This window comes from Ruditapes philippinarum, unplaced genomic scaffold (assembly GCF_026571515.1).
Source record: "Ruditapes philippinarum isolate M1 unplaced genomic scaffold, ASM2657151v2 ctg18195_1_1_1_1, whole genome shotgun sequence".
NCBI classification, from domain to species: Eukaryota; Metazoa; Mollusca; class Bivalvia; order Venerida; family Veneridae; genus Ruditapes; species Ruditapes philippinarum.
The window spans coordinates 3,966-17,732 of NW_026861461.1; the positions used below are offsets into that span (position 1 = coordinate 3,966).

A 13,767-nucleotide genomic window follows, 5' to 3' on the forward strand; every position below is an offset into this window, starting at 1 on the left:
TTGTCTTTGTGTGCTATCTTTAGCCCGATTGGAAACTTTGGCACGGAAATTATTGATCTAGACCTACATCTATTGTTTTTCTTATTGTTTCCTCGATTAGGGCATACTTGAGAACCATATGTCGCTTTTCTTGGAATTGTACTAACGTGTCACAGGAAGATTTTATAACTGCCGTATGAACTCATTTGTGTATATTTCTAGATTCCCAAGTTTTACAATTTTATGTTAAATATTGAATTCTACTGTAGTCGGTGCTATGATGCGTGTAAGGTAGCTTTCAATTCCAAGTATCGTCCATAAACAGGCTCAATCAAACCAAGCCAGTAACTTTTCATTTTACTTTTGTTTGGACCTATAGGGATTCTTTTTTCTATAATTTTACATGTTTTTCATTGCTAAAGATAAAAAACTAAACTCATGAAACTGTATCGACATGTATTTGATTTTGCATCAAATGCCTTTTCCAGACGTTAAAACATTTTGGTAACTGTTAAAAGACTATTTAGAGGCAGACAATACATGTATATATAATTGTGTAAAGGATATTTAGATCAAAAGAAGTGTACAATAATAACGAGACAACATAATAATCATTTGATTTGAAACACGATTTGACAAAACTGCAAAAGGTACTAAAGCAAAATTTGCGGGAAACAATATTGGTAAAGGGACTTGAACTAGATAGTTGTGTTACATTGGAATACAACATTTAAATAACCCTAGAATATGTTACTTTGACAATCTTTATGTTTGTCCGCGGTAGCAAAGCTATGACGTAACAAACCATATGATAAGCAATTGTGTTTTATAGAAGTATTGGCAGTAAAAAATGACTGATTTATTGTCTTTTCATAAAAAACAAAAACATATTTAATAAATTGCATGCAATTATAAATTATATACTTTATCTACTCTAAATTATAAAGTTTTAAATCGGTATTATGCTCTTTTGAAAAAAATGTTTATCATTATCTTGTGTAATAATTTCTATATACTAATATTCAAATCATGTCCGACTCCATGTATTATTTCGCCTTTTCGAAGAAAAAAGGGGGATATAGAAATGGGCTCCGTCCGTCTAACCGTTCGTCACACGTCACACCTACCTCCAATATCAATGCAATTAAATATCAACATTGCATATTGTCCGGTCCATAACTTTCTTATCCATGAAGGGATTTAAAAATCCCATACTTGGAGGACAAAGCTTTATATGGTCTGTTATACAGTATTTTTTGTTTCCAGTTCATAACTTTTTTATCCATCAAGGGATTTTGAAAATACTTGGCACAAATGTTCACAATAACAAGACGATGTGGCTTGCGCAACAACCCCGATGCCTACCTTCAAGATCAAGGCTACACTTTGTGAATAAAGGTCAACATTGCTTGACGGAATGTGTGATGTTCGGTCCATAACTTTCTCATATATTAAGGCATTTTGAAAATATTTAGCCCAAATCTTCACAATCATGAGTCGACATGTCATGCGCAACACACGAACACCATCCTCAAAGCTCATGGTCACACTTGGAGGTCAAGGCTAAACATGATCTGTTATAGGGTACACGTATATTTTTTGTCCATTCCATAACTTTTTCATAGATCAAGGAATTTTAAAAAATAATTGACACATATGTTGAACATTACAAGACAATGTGTCATGCACAACACCCGGACCTCTATCTGCAACGTCAAAGTCAAACTTAGGGGTCAAAGCTTAACATGGTCTTTTATATGGTATATTTTGTGTCCAGATCATATATTTTTTATTGTTCAAGCGATTTTGAAATTACTTGGCACAAATGTTCACGAAAATGGATCAATTTGTCATGCACAATACCCGAACCTAAACCTTCAAGGTCAATGACACAATTAGAGTCAAAGCTTAACATGGTCTGTAATAGGGTATATGTTTTGTTTAGTATATAACTTTTTTATCAATCAAGGGATTTTGAAAAAAAAATCTGGAAACAAAGTGATCCCTCGGAAGCATTAATCACAACAAAATTACATAAGAATTGCAGACTCGGTTTGTTTGAGTCTTTACATGAGGGATAATGAAAGGTGCAACATCCCTCCTGCCCCCTAGCACCGGCTTGAGCGGTACTCAATTCTCAACACCTAATAGTGCTGGCATCAATGATCCCGAAGGACCAGAAAAATATAACAACAATGAAGTGAAGCACGGGGCAACTTTTTACAGCTGCCACACAGCACTTGACACCTGCTGTTGTGAAGTATAAAAATCTTGAAACAATGTTATCCCTCGGAAGCATTAATCACAACAAAATTACATAATAATTGAAGACTCGGTTTGATCGAGTCTGTAGTATATGAGGGATAATGAATAGGTGCAACATTCCTCACGCCCCCTAGCCGGCTTGAGCGGTACTCAATTCTCACTACTTACTAGTGCTGGCATCAATGATCCCGAAAGACCAGAAAAATATAACAACACTGAAGTGAAGTACGGGGCAACTTTTTACAGCTGCCACACAGCACTTGACACCTGTTGTTGTGAAGTATAAAAATCTTGAAACAAAGTGATCCCTCGGAAGCATTAATCACAACAAAATTACATAAGAATTGCAGACTCGGTTTGATTGAGTCTGTACATGAGGGATAATGAATAGGTGCAACATCCCTCACGCCCCCTAGCACCGGCTAGAGCGGTACTCAATTCTCAACACTTAATAGTGCTGGCATCAATGATCCCGAAGGACCAAAAATAATTTTGAACCGATGTTTTCAATAATAAGACGGCTTGTCCTGCGCAACACCCAGACATCTTCCTAAAAGGTCAATTTTAAAAGCAGTCTGTTATAGGGTATGTTGCCAAGTCAGGTCCATGCAAATAAAATGTCTTTTTTGAATCGCCCGCATACCTTGATCGATGAAAAAGTTACGGACTGAACACGAAATATTCCCTGTAACAAATCGTACCGTGTATTGATTTTGTATTTGTCTTTGAAATGGTGATTACAACAATACAAATGTATTTCTGTTGACATATACACAGGAGGTATTTCATTATATTTCTTTAATTAATTTATTGTTACTTGCATGATTGTGCAGATCTAGCTTTGATCAAGATTTTGCACCGAAAGTCCAGATCCATACCCCAACCTTTTGAAATAGCACACTTCTGTACATCATATTAAACTTCCCTGATGCGGGGACGTTGGTTACTCTGGAACCAATTCTTGTTGATTATTCAGTGGCACTGTATTCGTCAGTATTTTAGATAGAAACGAATATGATTATTCAACTGACATCTTTTTTTCTCTTTTAAACAGAATATAGGGAAGCCTCAAATATTGCAGGTTGGTATCTATCTATTTTCTTTCTTATTATAGGATCATTTACTAATTTTCCGCGCTTTTTGTTGTTGTTTAAACTCACTAATCATATCAATGCCATCACTCACATGATCCTTGTGAGATGATAAACTTATGTTTTTATGAAATATAACATGTTGACTGTATTCACTTGGTTAACATCCTCTCGTTAGTTGGACTATTTGAAAAACTGAAATAAATTTAGAATTAAAAATCCTGTATGTTGTAATTAAGGTTGTAGCCATACTGAAGCGAAATTTTATATATGTATATAACTATGTTTCTAAAACAATTTTCAAACATCAAATAATATGTATAGTTGTCCACATTATATATTTATTCATTAAAATACATGTATATACATACATTTCTTGTTGAACAGTATAACTTAGACTTTATAGAAAATAAATTTCTAATTACCTCCCTTTATGAACATGAAATGAAAATTCGAAAATATGTTTACAAATAATGCTTTTTGGAACTTACAATATTGATTCATTTGAGCATCATATTTTTGATAAAAAACCATGAAAAATTGAGTTACACGATCTTTAAATAAATCGATGAAGTGACCTAAACCCACAAAATATTTACTTAGACATAAAAAGTATTCTCCATTTGCTTTATTTGGGATTTTGTTTCAATTTGATGTTCGTTGTATAATTATTCATTGTTAAACAGCAATATACTGTTTTAAATTCTTAAAAAGATAACAAATAAAACAATATATTTTTACATTTCTTTTATCAACAATTTGTTCAAACTTAAACATCAAATAATCATTTAAATTTTATTCGTGCAAAATATTTTTTCATGCTTCAACGTGCTATCAAAAGTAAACATCACTTGGACTTCGAAAATTTGAATTTAGACATTAAAAAGCATCACAAATTTATGACTAGTAATACAATTTTACACACATTTTCTGCTACATTTAGTTTAATATCAAATTTACTGTTTAAAGAGTTGTGTTACCTTTTTGTGTCACGCCAGCGTTGTTTATGCAGTGCGTATGTTGTAACAGTAAACTGTAAATTCAATCAGAGAATTTTTATTAAGTATTATAAGTTTGAGATCTATACGCTTTGGGAATGGCTTAATCTTATGTTGCTAGAACGTGTTGTCCAACCAATTTGCTTTTGTTATGTTCTCATTATTTATTCGACATGATGTATTTAATGCAATAAAATATGTTTAAACTATAAATATTTAAAGTAAAAACATGCATACTTTCTTTTGCAACAGAGTATATATCCTATGCCTTCAGGTCGTTTCTTTATTTAAACTTAAAGCATTATCATGTTAACTGATGAATTCTGATAAAACTGTTTCTAAGGGACGTGGACAGTAGCTTAAACTTGCTACCAACGCAGAAAAAAACAAATTAAAGTTTGTTTCCGGTATCTGCATAGACGTATGACAGTAATCGCAACTTTGCGGCCCTTTCCGTCAGTCTTCGGATAAGGACATCGAACAAAATAGTATGAATACACAGAACGGATACGGTATTTCGGTCTAACCTACGTCTAAGAAACTAAACATGTAAACAAATAGTAATTTAATGCTGGGAGTTGTTGACAAGTTTATTTCCAATATATCAAGTAAAAGTCTACCTAAAATAAGTGAATTCATAGATACAAAAGCGAACAATACATTATTTATTGCTGTAGATACCGAAAGTACAATATACTAACCTGTTGACATTAAGTCGGATTTGTTTAAAGGTGTACATTAGTGGACATATTTAAATCAAAAATAGTTGTCAGACATATTTTCTATCATAATTGTACCGGAACAGACTTTATCTTCTTTTTGATGTCAAATATATACATTCGTTTTACATTATCGAATATTTCTGTCTACGTCTGAAACCACGTGGTAGGACTATTGTTACCGAGGTTATTATTGCTAATAGCTGAGGATGTTCCGATCGGTATGACAGCGTATACCTAACATGTTTCGAACATTAATCTGCATAAACAAACATATGTATATTTTTCTGATACAGACGTTTAAGTTTATGCCATTCGTTATAGTGTGCAATGCTATATATGGAGAGATAAATGTTATTCCTACTAGTGATACTCAGTAAAACACCAACATTTCTACGCACGAGCACAAACTTGTCAAGCTCAACTGTTACAATTCCTTCACATTGATTTTTAAAGTATTACATTTTAGTTTTATTTAGAATGTATTTTCCTTTGAATGATAACATTTTTCTTGCCTCACTATTTTTAATATAATTATTTGTTTTTACAAATAACATTTCATTATATTTGTAATTTATTCGAATAATCGAATTCAATAAACGTTGTGATAATTGTTTTGTAACCATATCTAATCAAACGAAAATTTATCTTTCTATGTTACTTTTCAGATGCCTGTTGCCAGGTCTTACGCTTTATACTGGCAGCCATTGGTATGTATGTGTATTTTTATTGTATTTAGAAACACAACATCGGGGTTTAAGAGATTAGTCATGTTATGCTACAAGTATTGATCATCTTAATTTCTCTACATTCTTGATTTACTTGAAATACTTATTCTAACAAGATTACAGTTACAATACAGTAATATGGTTTGTTTCTTATGTAATAAGGAGTCAAGAAAATGATACTGTTATTAAGTCGTTTTCGTGGGTAAATTTATCGCTATGATCGTGACTTGAGTGTGGTTATGCGAGATATTAAATATTTTCCACGATATAGCTGAGCACAATCTATTCCACAAATAAGTTGCTCTGTTGGTATAATAACATGCACTACCCTTTATGAAATTCGCCTACTTTTGCCACTTTTTCCAAATGCAATTATATCTAAGATTGAATTTCTGTTTATTATGACTTTGGTTGCTAAGACAGCGGAAACAAAGAAATTAACAATCCCCCCCCCCCCCCTGAAGAACAGATATATATATATATAAACTTTGCATATTGCATTTTAACAAGCTCTTTAGACTATGATCATCGCTTCAAATTTAACCAAGCAATAGGTTTCCCTAGTTTTACAAAAACTTGTATAGGAAAAGCAGTACCATCTAGTCAACCAGTAGCAAAGTTGGTGAATTTTCTACCCATTGTAAAATATTTGCTCTGTCAACGAGTTGTTGTTGTTTTTTTACTTTCGTTAAAGAAGATATAACATAGGAAAAAATACTAGATAAGATTTGTCATTTTTACGAGAAAATTTCACCACGTTGGAAAAAGACCTAGTAGTTTGTGTACATGAAGCAATGAGGTCGGGTAAACTTTTGTCCCTCATTCCATTATACGAACTATGAAAGCTTTATAATTAAGCTTTTTATAAGCAGCGTAATAAGTAAACCTCTATGTTATTTAAAATCATGTCCCTAAGAGGTTGAAATTCAGGATCACTTTTGAATTGCTTGCACTTTCAAGTAGCATCCGTGGACAGGATCAGTCATCCCAAGCTAGCAACAGTTTCAGTTTTGCCGTTTTGTGTGTTCTTTAGATATTATTTTTCTCTCTTGTTTATACACACTAAAGATCACATTTTCTTTTCATTGGATCTTTCTTTATCAGTTTTTTATTCAAGTGTGTAGTCCCAAACAATATGTGTATTTGAACATTTGATATTTGGGGATAAATAGATATTCACGTTTTATTACATGAAACCCTTTTGTCATGCTACAGACTACATTTTATGAATTCTGTAAGAAAATTGCATTGAATATTTGTCTTGTAAGAATTATTAGAAATATTTGTCGTGTAGGGCTTTAAATCAGGTCACCTGAACAAAGGAAAACCTTGTTCAAACTCTAGATGTAATTACTTTGTAACGCATGAACGTGTAGTGGTAGACAATAGCCAGGTTACCAGGTCAAAGCACAGGAAATCTTTGCTGAAACAGTTGAAGTCCCGTTTATAGTAGATACTTGGCAAACTTTTTCAGAATGATCAATTGAATCTTAGTTGAGTTCGAAAATGGGTCATCAAGTCTCTAGGTCACCTTTTTTACATTATAGATGTAATATTTTCAACCCGAATATCTTTGTATATATTTGTTTGAGGTTGTATCAATAATTTCTAAAGCGTCAACTGAGGTCATAAACTAGGTGACAGCACATAAGGAGGCATATATGAAAAAAGATTTATTAACATTTGCATTTTTTTCGGGTGCAGATATGAACGTTATGATATCAGTTTAAGTTGATGACATTATATCTGCTTTTCATTTATTGCTAACAATATTAATCTAGAGCCTTAATGATAAGGTGAGCGGTATAATGGGTCATCATTGCCCTCTTGTTTTATAAAATAAGAAACCATGACGGACATTTAATCATGAAGTGTTTTTACTATTACACATATATTTTTCCGAATATTGATTTTGAAATGTGACGTTTGGCAGAAAATATTCATTAAATGTTATTATATTTCATTTAATTTGCCAATTGCATCAAATTAAGTTATCAATACTTTTTTGTTACAAAAGATGAGTGGTTAGAGTGGCAGCTATTCATTGTTCTGTTAGCTGTTCTCCTCCTCGGCAACAACGAAGACTGCAAAGGCCTTGTAAGACCAGAAAGGTAAAAGGTTATACCTTTTATTTATAATTGTCTTGTTTGACATGAATTGTACAGTTAATTTTGTTGTGTTATTTTGCAAGGAACAAGAACAGCTGTAATATCTTGCTGACAATAATAGTCGTACCAGTCGTATACAAAGCTGCAATCAATAATATCTAAATCAACAGCGTTTTAAATCAATTGAAACGCATGTGACTAATTGTTTAGGCGTCCATTAATGATTACATTGCATACAATAATTTGCTTGACATAAAATTCATGTTGTTAGTGACCTACCATTACCATCGTAGCATTGTGCATCGCAGGTAGTTTGAAATAAAAAGTCACGATTATTCAAACGAAACATCGTAAGTATCGGATGTGTTTGAAGCTTAAAAGTGACGTGCATGTTTAGTTTTTTTTGTTCTTTTTCATTATAGGGGAACGATAAGTTGTATCACCGTATATCTGCTTGGAAATGATGGGGCTCATTCTTACAATGGAAATGGAATACGATTTACAAAAATAATAAAATATGTTCGCTTAACTGACGAGGAACTTGTTGACCAGCGAGGACATGGTAAGATATTAGCTCAACAGTCAGTAAATTAACGTTTGTGGATGTACATTTGTACAGTTCCCTGCATGGAAGTTTTAAGAATTTCTTTGAACAGTCACTTTTCTTCCATTCTTATACCCAGACAAACAAAGTTTGAAGGGGTTAACTTGAGCAGTTTGCCCTTGGCCATTCTGTCCGCATTTGTAGGCCTGTGAGTGCAACTCTTACTAAAACACAAGATGGTCTTCCATTTGCTATTCTGTGCATCGAAGCAAATGTTAATTTTCCGTGCATGGTTGTCGGTATGAGAGAAAAAACGTAGCCTGTTCGAAAATCTAAAAATGTATCTTTGACTAGTCTTATTACTTGAACTAAACTGAAATTTAAAAAGAAAACCATATTGACAAAGTGGCGGGCGGATATACTTGCCAAACCTGTGGCAGTTTTACTGAGTACTTAATTAAACATGGACACAGTGTTTTCATTTTGAAAAATAATCATTATTGTTTTTAGTTTGAATCAATATGCTTGCTTTTATTATTATCTAAATGTATATGTTTACATAGCTCAAACTTAAGTTACTTTTAAATTATATTTTTACATAATATTGAAAAAGTTTCTGCTAATTTTATTGCAAAATACGCAATTCAAATTGCATAATGACAAGTTCCACATGCGAAATGCCAATTCCTAAACCAGAATGGATATTGTTGAAAAGAGAAGAATCTATCACGGAATAAATCGAATTTTTCAAAAATAAACATGGTTAATCATCTTTATACAACGTTGTATTCATGTACTCCATCTGGCTCCACAGACTCAATATATACATTACATTTCATGAATGTAAACATCAATACAACACAGATTCATAACATTTGTTTTAGTCTTTTATAAAATACTTTTAGAGCTTAATCATTTCAATTTTTAGTGACAAGCATGCCAATTAACCATTATTGAATCTAAATTAAATATATCGTAGAAAAAACATCAGAATGAGACACAAACGAATGAGTAATTTTCTACCTTCATTTTGCAATACATCACTACTGCAAACAAAAATCATGTCCGGTTGAAACTTAAAGGTATAATTAGCCTCTGTTTATTTTAATGTATTTTTGACATGTACAAATGCATTTAGCAATTTGACATTTGTCATTAAGCCTTGTCCTTTTGGAATACTCAGTCATTTCCATAGATTCTACTTTGTGCAGCAATAATCGTTCGAAAATCGTTCAAAAATGGGTAATTCGGTTAACGTACTTTTTGCAAGCTTTCATTTATATAATGTCTGCCTTAGATCTTCAATTTTATAAGTCTGTTGAATTGAATATATTTAATGCGCCACAAAACATTTCAGGAATCTGACATTTTCATCAGCTGTGAGTATATATCTAATCATATAAGCACACACATTTCAATATTACAACTTATATTTTTTGAAAACTGCAGCAAAACTACCAAGGGATGTCCTTTTACGAAAACTTACAGATAAAGAGATGGCAAAAATTTCGATGAAAATCGGAAGGGAGTATGTCCCCCTTGCTCTTTTGTTAGGATTTACGAAGGCTGAGCTTGATCACATTCGGGAAGACAACAAGTTTGCTGTTCATCGAGTTTTTGAAATATTGTTCAAATGGAGGGAAACCAAAGAAAGCAATGCTACCATTGAAAAACTTGCAGAAGCGCTTGAAGAGCTTGGTATCAATGCTGATATTATTTACAGCAGTTTAGATTAGGCTTGATTTCCGTATGATTCCTAACGCTCATCTTGATATTTACACACATATCCTGATAAAATAATTTAATACGTTTAACCAGCTGTCGATACAGAACATTACGTTAGAATTCATTTATGAATTATTAGATTAATATCATACTACATTCTGTGCAAATATGAAACGCCCAGTTTAAAGACACACTATGCCTCAGAATCAAATTAACTTCTATAGAAAGGAAATTCAACGTTTAAAAAATGGTTTACTAAGAAAAAACGTTAATTGAAAAATTATTTGTTATGAAAGTTGCAAAATATCAACAGAATATATTAAATCATTAAAACTATACTTTTTGCCATAAAGCAACAAATGAACAAGATGGTTCAGATAATTGGCCAATGGGTACTTTTTAAAACTATAAAAGTACACCAAAAATAAAAAAGCTTCAGAGAAATAAAAAAGCAATTCTGAGGCATAATGGGCATTTTAAAACAAGGTAAAAACGGAAAGTCAGTATTGGATTAATTAAGAAGCAGGGAAACAAAGATGTTGATACTAAATATTTAGTACTTTCTCTCTTATGCATATTATCACAATAATTTCATAATGTAAGATTGACAATTCCCCCATCCTCTTGTGTCTGAGGTGTTGCCTTTAAGGTTGAAACATCAGAATTGCAGTCACCGTTTATCCCTGCGTGATCGTTAGAGGTGACTGAATGGGTTCGAATCACTGGAGTTTTAACTTCAGCAGGTAATGTGGTTTTTAACCTCTTGTGCGGCTTTTAAGTTGTAACACGGTAGGTAAGCCGAAATCATCTTTCCGGTTTCTGCGCCAGATGACCTAAACAGCGCTAGTGCGCCGTAAAACCGAAAATATAATAACTTAAGATTTAAATCAATAGACGTTTTTAAAATTGTGTTGAAGTACTATCTTTTAACAGATGTTTTCATATCCCTAAAATTATTATTGTTATCAATGTACATGTATATCTCTGTTCTCTTTATAAAAATACACATTTATAATTGGATTTCGATATTTTTTATAACCCCACCACAAAATGTGGGGGGGGGGGGGGGCTATAATGGATTCGCTTTGTCGCGTCCGTCGGTCGGTCTGTCAATCTTGGCTCAAATGTTCACCTCAACAAGGGGATGTGCAGAACCTATGTCACCCTTTTGTCGGCTTAATGTCAAGGTCACACTTTAAGGTCAATAATTGAATTAGAAAATATTTTTAAATTTTAACATGTATTTGAATATTTCTGAAACTAGAAAATGTATTTGCTTGAAACTTGAAATATATATATATAGTGTCACAATTAAGATACGCTGGTCAAGTTTCATAACTCTGTATTGCATTTTAACAAAATTATGCCCCTTTTTAAGTCTTTAAATTTACATACAATCAAATATAAGACAATATGTCGTCTCTGCTCTATAAATCCTATGCTAATGGAAGAATTTTCTTCAAACTTTACTCAAATGTTCATCTCAACAAGGTTATGTGCAGAATCCATGTTACCTTTGTGCCGACTGAAGGTCAAGGTCACACTTGAAGGTAAAAAATTGACTTAGAAAATGTTCTTAAATTTTAACATGTACTTGAATATTTCTGAAACTAGCACAGGTATTTGCTTGAAACTTAAAAGATATATGAGGTGTCAAAAATAAGATATGCAGGTCAAGTTTTATAACTCTGTATTGCATTTTGACAAAGTTATGCCCCTTTTTAAGTCTGTAAATTTACATACAATCAATACTAGACAAAATGTCGTGTCTACTCTATAAATTCTATGCTTATGGAAGGATTTTTTTCAAATTTTACTCAAATGTTAAACCCAACTGGGCAATGTGCAGAACTCATCTTACCCTTGTGCCGGCCTATGGTCAAGGCCACACTTGAAGGTCCAAAATTGACTTTGAAAATGTTTAGTACATTGGGAAAATGAAAGGTTATTTGTAACTGTTTCGAACATGATTTAACAATATATATTTATACTGTTACCAGTACAATTAGTCTTTTTTTACCAGAGATATGAGGTATGATATGTTTTTATCTGATGATCATTTTTAGTATCTTAGTCTAATATAATGTAAATTGAAATAAATATGGATTGTAAACTATGGGGTATCACTGATACACCTTAACCATCATATGGTGTGAAAAATAGAACATACGGTTTTATTGTTTTATATTGAAAACAATGTAAAGTGTAAGACAACACGCTTTGAATATGCAAAAAATGTATGGTATATTAGGGACATTTTATATGCATTTAGAAAAAATGAATAATGAAAGTTTGGTATAGAAAACTTGAATATAACTGTAATACATATATAGAAATAACAGTATTAAAAGTAGGAAATGTGTTTTATTAAACAAAAATAGTGATGCTTGAAATTTGTTGAATGAATTTTGTATTTCGTATTCATAGACTAATCAATTCTTATAAATAATCAGCTTAATAAATTGATAACATGTATAAAAGGAACTATATTTACAAAATTTAATACAAAATAAGATTAGAAATTCACATAATTATATTTTTAAAGAATGAAAATGTTTCTGAAACATATTTGGTCTATGGAAATAATTTAAATAATATCGTACTACTTTTTGTCAATTTAGGTAATCTGCTTATAAATTATTGAGGAATATTGATATACATGAAAAACTCCTATGTGACTTTTAATTAAACAGTTGTTTATTATGCAAGATTTCACAAGCCAGTAAACATTAAATGTCAAAAACAAGCAGAAAAAAACACCATCGTCTAACACATTAATTTTGTTTAACAGTTGACCTATATTTCCTTTTCATTTCATTTCTTTTAATCATTGACATAGAACCGTCTATTAGTGTGAAATCAATCATTCTGTAAATAATAATAAGTGTTTAAAATATATTTCTTTGAATGAACTTTATTAATGCTTTGTCAAAATAAAACAAAAGATCTTATTTTCATAAACCTAATCATGCTGTGTACATAGTGTTTTTTAATTGTCAACTTATTATTGTAAACATTCTATCTTTGTGTTGTTGCTTTCATTTATATATTTGGATGGATTTGTTAATAAAATATATCATCTGAAGTTGTCTCATTTCTTACTAAAAGATGCAAGCCAGGTTAAAATCTTTGTTAAAAGATAAGAACTAATATTCTACGAGCTCTAGTGATATGGGACATTAAAATTTACACTAGTGTACATATTTTTTTATCAATAACTTATATTTTCGCAAAAAGGAAGTAAGTAGAGAAGCCATGTCATCAGTTAATATATTTGCAGCCAGTACTGATATTAATTGAATACATTCATGAAGGGTCACAAGCCAGCTGCTTAGGAGACTCAATTTCAAAAGTTATGTTCGTTTTGCAAATACCCGTAGTCCCCGTGTTGTCTGGTCGTCCTTCAACAATTTTGTGTCTGTTCTACATCTTTTTAACTTCTCATAGGATTTTCGTATTACCTAACTCAAATGTTTATCCTATCGAAACGATGGTAAAGACCGGGGTTTCGTGTACCAAACTGCAAGAGCAAGTGTGCAGAATCAAAGTGATATGTAAGGAAGCAATTTTTAAAAGCTTTCTATATTATTAAATATTATTTAAGGACATA

At 31.8% G+C, this 13,767-nt stretch overlaps 1 protein-coding gene across 1 annotated transcript; it reads left to right on the forward strand.

Moving 5' to 3' along the window:
* Nucleotides 1-3,298: 3,298 nt before the first annotated feature.
* On the forward strand, nucleotides 3,299-12,903 carry LOC132715676 (uncharacterized; the record flags this gene model as incomplete). Its single annotated transcript, XM_060698716.1, is given in 5 exon segments — nucleotides 3,299-3,325; nucleotides 5,721-5,762; nucleotides 7,798-7,891; nucleotides 8,311-8,450; nucleotides 9,882-12,903. Coding segments are annotated over 5 exon segments (590 nt in total), but the record flags the coding sequence as incomplete, so codon positions are not given.
* Between the last annotated feature and the right edge of the window lie 864 nt (nucleotides 12,904-13,767).